Raw genomic sequence first — 10,670 nt, 5'->3', positions numbered from 1 at the left:
AAACAAAACCCATTTCTTTGTTTGTATCCGATAATCAGATAAATCCTAAAAGGTAAAAACTTGTTACAAAAAAAAGGGTTAGTTTTTCAAGATTTTCAGGTGAGTTTAGGGAAAAATTTTAACATAAAAATGGGTATGAAATATAACCCAAGAACAGAGTATAAAAAAAAACATGAAATGATGGAATGTAATGTTATGTGGTTTTTATGTTGATTTTAGATGGGATTGGGGAATCTTGTTGTTTAGAAGGGTTTAGGGTTTTTTGATTTTTTTTTTCTTTATTGAAATAGTAAGTGGTCTAAAAAGAGTTTGTGATTTATATGAGTTTATACATGTATAGATAAAATATAGATATAAAATCATATATTATAAAGTCATATAGTCCAAAAATATGTATGTATGCATGTATTGTATTTGTGGCATTGGGGAGGGGGGGATTGAGAAATACAGTAACTCACCCATTAAATGATTTGCCTTAAATCATGTTTTTTGAATTTTGAAATCCTTGATACTAACCTGACAGAATCATAGCTCACTGTAAATATCTCCATGATATCCTCCTATAATTTATGTCATATATATTCTTGTATATGTATATATGTATATATATGTAACGGTTGAAACATACAATTAATAGTCAATACTTGTCCCCCTCTCCTGTCAATCTCTTCTCTGTACTTTGTTGGTTGTGTGCTTTATTATGATTTTCTCAACTATTAAGTATTAACCCACCTTATTGTTGAAGCAGAGTAGTAGATTCGAATACCGATAAAATGTCTTCGGGAATCTCTGTGTCGGAAAAAAGGGAAAAATTTACGGTCTCTTTGCTGATTAGGCTCAAGACAAAGAAGAGGCCGAGATCGAGGAGGAGGAAGAATGAGGGATCATCGGAGGTCGAAAAGGAGGTGAATCCTACAAATGGAAAGATTATTAAAAAGAAAAGACTAACTGCAAAAATGTACAAAAAGTCTTTCCAAAATTCTAAACATAAAACGTTGTTAAATGAAACTGATGATGTCCCCAATGAATCTGGTTCGGGTTCTAAACATAAAAAACAAAGGTATAATCTTGAATCTTGGTAGCTCTCATTCTTGCAGTACTTAGATTTTAATATCATGTATTTTATAGTTCGATTTTTAAGACTAATATAAGTTGTAAGTAGTTTGACTTCTTACTTAGAGGTACCCCATGATTCAATCTGGTTCATTTTCAGGGTTGCTTTAAAAGGAGGAGTTTCACATGGCAATCGAGAAGCTGATCGCAATTCGTCTCATATCTCTGCAGAGGTCTTTTCTTTAGATCTAGTTCAATGTTCATGTAACTTACCATTATTTCTTCTGCTTCGGGTTTGTTTTGGTCCCTGTTGTACTTTAACTAGCACCTTTAATTGGTCATTAATAGAATGTACATTGAAACAAGTTCAATTCTTTATAAACGGGTCAAGTCGCAAGAAGTTCAGTCGGGTTGAAGCAAGTTGGAAGTCTCAAATTTCCCATGTTGTCTAGTGAAGAAAATTAGCTTAAAAGGGAAATGGGTCAAACTTCTTAAATAGGTCAAACAAGTTAATAGGAACCAAAAAGTTTACATTTAATGGCATACACCAATCTCTTTAGTCATCTCATTCAAAGATTTAGATTAGAAATAACATTGTTTATGTTATCAGTACTCTTAGATACATCTTTGAAATGGACAAAAAAATGGCGTGTCAAGCCAACCTCACCTGACCCATTTCTATCTATTTATACGTTTTTTTAATAAACAGTATCCATTTCCACTTGTTAACGTATTAGTTCCCCTATTGTCACCTCTTACAGAGTAACAGTCTGATCATGAGTGTAGAATCGAATCAGCGTGGTAACTTGTGATATTTTTTGTTTTTTACATATAGGATGGTGTGAGTTGCGAGATTGTGCTCAATTCAGATGAAGCTGTTGACGTTGAGCGTAATTTGAGAGGTTTTTGTGCAATATGCATGGCTGATGGAGATCTTTTGTACAATTCTATTACCTATTTTCACCTTGTTCATGATGCATAAAGTCGTAAAGTTGCTTGATTTTTTGGATTATGGATTTGTAGATTATGTTCTAGACAAGGATGCGGAAAGAAGTATCATCGCTCCTGTATAGATCCTTCTTCACCTCTTGTGTCTCTTGAAGCATGGGTTTGTGGCTCTTGTACAAAGAACCAGATAGAATTTGGTGGGCATTATGCTACTTTTGCTTCCAAGTTTGTAGATTAAGTTTGTTTGATTGCTAGTTTCTATATGATTCTTTTTCCTTGACAAAATGAATAAGTACTATCTGCCTAGTTATGTATTTGCTGACACCAGTTAGTGATGCATGCTACAGGGAGTGTTGATCTATCTGCATTTCAATTTAAGGCATCAACCAAAGTACCCAATCATGTACTTCCGTACGTTAATAAACTTCGTGATTATTGGCACCGCGGTCGAAATGCTGTTTGCTTTGATACCCAGGTGAATTCTTAGTTTCTCTATTAGTCAAAATGTATAGTTCTATACCCTATTGTTAGAGATGACAAATTGGCCGGGCAAATAATGGGTCAAACTGGGCTGGGTTGAAATAGACTAGTTTGGGTCAGGCTGGCGCTGGTCCGCTTTTCTTACAAATAGTTAAGGTTTTGATTATGAGTTTATGATTTCAGATTCAATATTATGACAGTAACATTCTGTACCTTTGATAAAAAGTTGTGAATGGCTAAAAATTGTAGTAGTATTATCACCCCCCTTGAATAAAAATGATGTAGGAGGTTGTATCAATAAAAGCAAAACTTGGGCGACTGACAATTCACCATAGTGTATTTCTATTTGACCCGTCTGACCTGTTCAGGATATAGCATAACCCAAATCAAACAATTCATAATTTAATGGGTCATGTCGTCATGATTAACGCCTCTAGTTTAAACTGCAAATTTCTTCTTTTTGAACAAGTGATTACAGAATACAGATCACTGTATTGACTGGACTTTGCAGGACCGACTACTTAAGGTGGTCTTTTTTGTAATATCCTTGCTGGATAACATGAAGAAGCCTATTTTAATCATAGCTGCTTCAAATGCCATTTCCTTGTGGGAAGCCAAATTTTCAAAATGGTCTAAGCTCACTAATGTCGTAACATATAAAGGGAGCGAACATGTGCGGGCAACCATTAGAACATCGAAGTTTTATCATGAAAATGAGTCTATGAAGTTTCAAGTGCTTTTATCTACTCCAGATGTCATTGTTGAGGTACACAATCGTAATCATGTGAATCTAATTTGTATACCTCGGTTGAAGAATATTTACCGTGCATCAATAACATAACTATATAAAAGCAACTGCGGCTAACTTACTCATATATGGGTTGACTCAGGTTATGTTTTATGTGCAAAAACAACCATAAATTAAACGGGTCTAAAGTGACGAAAGTCGTCCAAAGTGTAGTTTTAAAGCACAAAACCCAAGTTATTGTTCAAAACTTTTGGATAACTTTTGAATTATATATCTTTTGTAATCATATATGACTCCTAATAACCTGCAAAAATCTAACTTTTTGGACAGAAAGTGTTTTCGGTTAAGCTGACCCTTTCCGCAGTATTACAGATGTGACTGTTTTGACCCGTTACCCAGTGCGCCCGAACCCCACATTTTTCAACCTGAAATAAATGTTCTTGATGTTGTATTCCAGGACCTGGAAGCGCTTGGTCATATTAAATGGCAATTGATTGTGATAGACCAGTGCCAGCGCCCCTCAATTTCAACACAATGTATGAAAATTAAGAGGCTTGTTTCTGATATGAAGCTACTAACAATTACTGGTGATATAGTGGTAACTTTCTTTATTCACCTCATTTTTCTTTTACTAACTTTCTTTATTCACCTCATTTTTCTTTTACTTTTTCATTAGCTAATTTCAATGATGGTTTCAGGACTACCAAAATATTATTTCATTGCTTGATTCTAAATATGACGAGATACATACAAATGCCGCCAAGAAAACTAGTGAGGACGCTGATGCATTAAAAACTATATTGTCGCCTTTTATCGCATTTGAGTGCAAAGACAACACTTGTGAGCTTGTAGAGTATTGGGTCCCGGCTCATCTTTCTCATATGCAAATTCAACAATATTGCTCATTATTAAATTCCAAGTTGGGGGCACTCTCTTCATCTCGAATACATAACTCATCACTTCATGACATTATCACCCAAACACAAAAGGTCTCTTTCGTTAGCTTTCACTATTATTAATCAAGTGTTTTGCATTCTATATGGGTAACTGTTTTTTAACTAGATTAATTTCTCTAATTTAACAGTGTTGTGACCACCCGTATCTGGTGGATCCTACTTTGCGTAACTCTTCTAAAAGAGATTCTTCAGGTGATACATTGAGTGCTGACATCAATGTTAGCGGCAAACTACAACTTCTTGACAGATTTCTGTTAAAGATTAAACAGAGTGGGTTAAGAGTGCTTGTTCTTTACCAGGTAACAGAATTTCTAAATTTACACTGAAGTTCGAGGGGTATTGTGTCATTCTTTATATAAGGATTATCTTGTGAATGTTAAAGTGGCAAAATGGAAGCATCGGTGAGTCGAGTAGCGGGTCAAGTAAATGATCAAAATGGATTATCTTTTGTAGCAGTCAGGTTCACCCAAAACACATTTTGTCCAGACGTTCATGTTCACCATAAGTAGTTAACATGTCAATATGATTACTACAACTTTATTGATAATCTAGCGTATTTTTATGATGAAAATACATTTGAAGGTTTGTTTCTAGCCAATATTTGTTTTAGCCCATTTACCCTTTAGGGATCAAACATAACCTAAATCATCCAATCCATCAGAGAGTGTAGTCGAATGACTAGTAACGCTTTTTAACATTGCAGTCAGTGGTTAGCTCAGAAAAGATATCCATTGGAGATATTTTGGATGATCTTGTTTATCGAAGATTCGGCCAAGATTTTTATGTACGGGTCCCAGAGAAAGTTATTTTCAGTTCTGCCCGATATAAGAAAAAGGAAGCATTGGAAATGTTCAATCATTTAGAGAGTACAAAGTTTATATGCTTACTTGAATATCGCTCTTGTCATTCAAGCATTACACTTTCACGTGTAGATGTGGTGATACTGTTCAACAGCAATTTGAACCCCTCAAATGATATAAGATCCTTGCAGAAGATTACCTACGAATCACTTCGTCATCCTTTGATTGTTTTCCGCTTATATTCATCATTCACCATCGAAGAAAAGGCACTAATTCTTTCCAAGCAAGGCACCACTCTTGACATCAATGTTAACAATATTAGTTGGATCATTTGCCAACAACTTCTATCCTGGGGTGCCTCCCACTTATGCAGTAAGATCGAAAGGTCCAAAAGCTTTCGAGCTTCATCATCAGAAAGATTCTTCATGGATAAGTTGGTTCGGGAGTTGTCATCTCTGTTGCGGAACAAGAGTGGCAATATAAATCCCTCAAACTACTCAATCATATCGCCTGTAAATCTGGAAGATGGAGCTTATACAAGTAGTATCTTATTGTTAGGTGAGACAGAAGCCCACACATTGGAAAGAGGATTAATTGAGCAAGACTTGATTGCAAGTGGACATATCAATTTTTGGACTAATTTGCTATTACTGAGTCATCAAAGACAGAATAATTTGTGTAGCAGAATATCTCGGAGGGTAAAAAAGTCAACCAAATACAGTCGTGGCGGGTTTCAAAGGTTTGAAGATTCTGCAATTACTATCCCTTCTTTCAAGACAAAGCCTAGAAGTAAGAAAAAGGGACATCATAAAGCCAAGCAAAGTAAACTGCCAGGTATTGTAAAATTTATATATTATTAAATAGGATTCTTACAAAGTTTCCCACTTATTGAAGTAATTGATCATAGTGCCATATGTTTGATCTTTTTGTGTCGTTATTTGCGGTGACGATGCGGGCATTGTACATACAGGGAGCTGTGCACAGGTTGACGTTCATCAATCATCTGAAATGTTACCAGCCCCAGTCCAGGTACTTATGAAAACCACTATTCTTTTAACTGGCTTTAAGGCTGTTTTTACTCATTATATGTATGATAAAATGTTTGTGTTACTTACTCTTTAGTCTTAGAAACTGAATGGGAGGTTGCAGAAGATTTATAGAAAACTAACCCATGTCTTTTATATAAAGGGTGAAATTCAACGAGAATTACCAGAGTGCAATCTGACCAAGTTATCTAGTTGTTCACTTTCACAACCAGATGCACAAGTACCAGTAATACCATCAACAAGTATTTCTGATTCAGCTGCTTTAAATCCGAGAATAAATATTTTTCAACACAATCAATCTACGAATACTTTTAGCTCCACGACGCCTCTTGAAACAGAATTAAAAAGAGTTCAGAAGGAGCTAGAGCAAGTCACCAAGTTACAACAGGAAAAGGTTTTTCCAATGTTACACAACTTTTTCTTTTAGTTATCTTAATCTCTTGAATACATCATGGTAAAGATCTTGTTCATATGTAGAGATTGGTGCTCCTTTCTGAATGTGAAAGAGAGATATTAGAGATACGCAAGAAATATGATGCTTTAGTCGAAGAATCTACAATGAGTTTAATGAATCAAATGAAGAATATTGAGGAATATTACAAGCTTCTATATGCCAATAATCAATTGGCTGAGCTTTGGGCACATGCTTGTGACAATAATCCCGATGGAACTTTTTTGAAGGAAGCAAATAAAGGTATGTACTCATAACTCATTAGCAACACTGGCAAGAGTTGCAGGGCGATGGATAACGGATCAAAACGGGTCTGTGTCGAGTCATTGTCCAAAGTACTATTGGTCCAAAGCTATATATATATATATCTTTTGTACTTAAAAGTTTACATGCATCTCTAATATGTTTTATAGGGTATTTTGTCTAAACAGTGATCTGTTTCTTTTTGATAAAAAGATTCTGGAGGTTCAATGCATTATAGATACATTTTAGGTGACTTTGAGCCTGTTTGTCCCATATCATTGAGTTTAACGTTTGACCCCTTGAAGATAATGCATAACTTTGACCCATCCAGTGAATGGGTCCAATTGGCCAACCGTATTTATTAGGATGTAGGTTCATAACCAAATTTTATGTAGACGTTAACCTTCTTTCGTAAAAAACTTTCACAAGCCTGGACTTCTCTGCTAATTTCTTCATCTTTCACAAGTCCTTGAATAACATTACTTTCTAATTGTTTCTGTTTTTTTTTAAAACTTATTTACAGAAATAAGCTCAGCCAGAGTTCCCGCAACCCCTGCATCTGCACTTGTACGTCCAGCAAACCCATGTTCAACCAGCGGTGCCAACACTTCTTTCTCTGGGCCTAGTCGAGGCAGACTAGAATTACGTCGCGCAGCCCCTCATCTAAGTTCAAACCCATCATTATTTGTATCGCCTCACAGCCTACCGTCGATACCAGAACCTTCTTTTCTTGATCCATTGCCCACTTTATCAACTCCCCAAACGCTGCCATGTATTCAAATAGATTCGAAGAATGGGATTTATCAAGTAGATGCAGGTCTGCCCAAGCTTCCATTGAGTTGAACAGATTTGATGATATTGGTAGTACTAATTTCCCATTCTTGGGCTAAAATTACGCCATTTCTTGAATATGTTAGTAGTATGCACCTGCAGTTTAAAGGAGCTCAGAGTAGCATTTTTGTATAGTGTAGGACTCTATGGATCAAAATATGAAGATAGCTAGACATATATATATATAAGTATTGACTGAATCTATTTCAGACGGACTCACGGACATCAACTTTTGTCGATCTTACATGGTTACATATACATATTAATTATTTAGACACTAATGTATGGTACACTATTATGCTTCGGCATCATTTGCTTTATATGCGAGTCTTGTAGTCCTTCTATTGTTTGTATCTTAGCATATCATCATCATATATCATAAATTGAGATTCATAATAAAAAACTTTACCAACTGGCTTTTGGCTAAGCAGTACCAAGGTATACTTATGGTAAGCCGTAGACAGAATGGTTGCAGGTCAAAGTCTCCAGTCTTAGAGGTAACAAAGTTCAGTAGGAAAAAGACATGAATTCAGACTTTAGAGTAATGTTTGTGTTTAGGTCATACATTCTATTTGTTCAACTTCTTGCTTAGGATGTTTGTGCACATTGACCAAGCACACTTAAAACGGGCAACTTGGCAAGGAATTCGGTCAATTATGTCAATGTTGATTTTTATCTAGCGGTGAGCATGAATCAGTTTTCTACTGTGTTGCATAAAACCAAAACCGACCCAAAAAAATTTCAGATTTTAGCATGTTAAACTTGATTGGGTTTTATTTATTTATACGATTCAATATGTATGTTTTTAAGTTTCTTTTTTCGTTTTCGGGACTAGGCATAAGCCAAACAAGTTCCGAAATAACAAAACATTAACCATGAATTTAAGCTTAAAAATTCACTCATTTATCAAAGTATACTTATTCAAACAAATAAAGTTTGGTTATGGGTTTTGCACTTGGTGCATGAGTTTTGTATAACTGCATTTGGCATTCTACCAAGTTGATTTTCTCATATATATATATATATAAGGGAAGTGAGTATGGGGTTGTTCTTCATTTAAGCTTAGACGGAGAACCCCTCACATTTGGTTTTTATAATCATAAAAATCATGGGGGGCCATGTATTTATTTAAATTTCAAACAAATATTAAAATATTTGTATGTGAGGGGTTCCATATCTAATCTTAGATGGAGAACAACTCCATACTCACTTTTCCCATATATCTAATACTATCTTATAAAGTATTTTGCCCCCCTCCCCCCTTAAAGATAATTTGAACTACCCAGAATACCATTATTCCTTTGTAACACCCCGAGCTAGGGCTCGAAATATTACGGAAATCATATAACACAAGGAGGGATTATCGTAGGCAACTAAATGACATTAATGAATTCGGTGAATCCACAACAAGTCAAATATTCAAACAATGCACAAGGAGCAAATGACCATCAAAGTTTACAAAAGAGAATTCTAGAGATGGCTATCGATCCTAAGCATTAATCCAAAAGTGGGCGTATGAATCCTTGATCCATAAAGTCCATGCCCGAAACCAAAAGCTACACCAGATCATGCATCACATCCTTGAACCACCTGATTACCTGAAAAGTGTTCTACAAGTCAACACGAGGTTGGTGAGTTCGTAGTGGTGGCCCAAGATGAACCACCGACCATAACCACATGTCATGAAAACAAGAACAATTATCACATACAAGTAGTCTTACACGTCATCCAACCAATGCATCACTATATAACAAACGTATAAGAACAATCAATGCAATGTCAATGCCATGATGTGAATGATATGCATGCCAAACCAAAATACATATAATATGTAGGGCCATTATGCCATCTATGCAACGATACTCACAGGTCATCACCATGACCATTGTGGCATCTCAAAAACGTCGGCGAATATACGTCTATAACCCGGATGACCAACACCAGTGTATACGTCTATACCTGGATAAACACATTTGTCTCAACAGACAACCAAATCATCTCAAAGCAACCAACACAATGCAAGCCCAACAATCCATCAATCCAACATCCAATAACCAACAATATGATCAAACTATACATACATACACTTGAGAGGGCTTGCTTTCAAAGAGTCCTCGATGTTTGTATACAGGGTGTACCAGCGGCTAACCCTCCACATCTCAAACCTTTTGAACGCGAAGTCGACTTCCATGTATGTACATCTAATCTAAATATAACCTTTCTCAATACCAACATACACAAAACATTTCAATGATTCATCCATCAATCATCATTCAATCAACAAACAATTAATTCAAACAAATAAACACACAATGTACACTTTTCAGCCCGAATCTCAATAGAGTAGGGAGATACGAACTCACCTTGATTGGCAAAAGAGGCTAATATCGAATTAAGATGAGATTATAGGTGATTATAGTGCTCCACGCGTCCACAACCTAGTAATGTTTACAAGACATGCATTATTCACCAAAGACGATTCTCTAACTAGGTTTTAGCTTTAGTTTATGGCTTTGAAAGACTTTCGGGACCCAACATGGTCGTTAGGGAGGTCATGTAATAGTTTGTAACCAAAATGAAGTCGCCCCAAGGTCGCCTCATTCTCAAACATAAGTTATATGTTTATTTAGTTTATGTTAATGTCTTGAATTAGGTTCCAAAGAGGACACCCAACTTTAAACGACTCGTTTGTCATGTGTAGGGCACCAATAAGGTCATAAGAGTACATTCCGGAAAGGTCGGGACGATCCTAGGATGTTAGAACTAAAGCTAGGAAAAAGTTAAGTGATTTAAGCCCCCAACTGCGCCGCAACTTATCGCTGCGCCGCAGCTGAAAAACAGACTCGTGAAGCTGCGCAGCAGCTTAACTAGCTGCGCAGCAGCTGAAAACAGAATTGTGAAGCTGCGCAGCAGCTTAACTAGCTGCGCAGCAGCTCACCCAGTTCAGCATCAGCAACCCATTTCGACCTAAACACACCAAAACTAACCCATAACTCATTTTTGACACCCAAAATCGATTTGTGAAGCATCAAAACTCAATATGAAGCATAATTAAGCATGTTTACACATGAATAACCCAAACCCACTTCAAAATCTTTCTTCAAAACACCAAAC

General features: G+C 36.1%; 1 protein-coding gene across 1 annotated transcript; it reads left to right on the top strand.

Moving 5' to 3' along the window:
* The first annotated feature begins 773 nt into the window (after positions 1–773).
* LOC122583638 (chromodomain-helicase-DNA-binding protein 4-like) lies at positions 774–7,568 on the top strand. The gene is made up of 14 exons (XM_043756022.1): positions 774–1,060; positions 1,214–1,286; positions 1,889–1,992; positions 2,077–2,198; positions 2,349–2,476; positions 2,993–3,247; positions 3,687–3,827; positions 3,928–4,218; positions 4,314–4,484; positions 4,889–5,819; positions 5,956–6,014; positions 6,174–6,425; positions 6,509–6,725; positions 7,249–7,568. The coding sequence occupies exons 1-14, from the start codon at positions 774–776 to the stop codon at positions 7,566–7,568; spliced, it is 3,351 nt and encodes a 1,116-aa protein (XP_043611957.1).
* Positions 7,569–10,670: the final 3,102 nt, after the last annotated feature.

The sequence above is a fragment of the Erigeron canadensis genome, chromosome 9 (assembly GCF_010389155.1).
Source record: "Erigeron canadensis isolate Cc75 chromosome 9, C_canadensis_v1, whole genome shotgun sequence".
Lineage (NCBI taxonomy): Eukaryota > Viridiplantae > Streptophyta > Magnoliopsida > Asterales > Asteraceae > Erigeron > Erigeron canadensis.
Note: the sequence above shows the minus strand (reverse complement) of the source record. Positions and strands in the feature narration are given on the sequence as shown.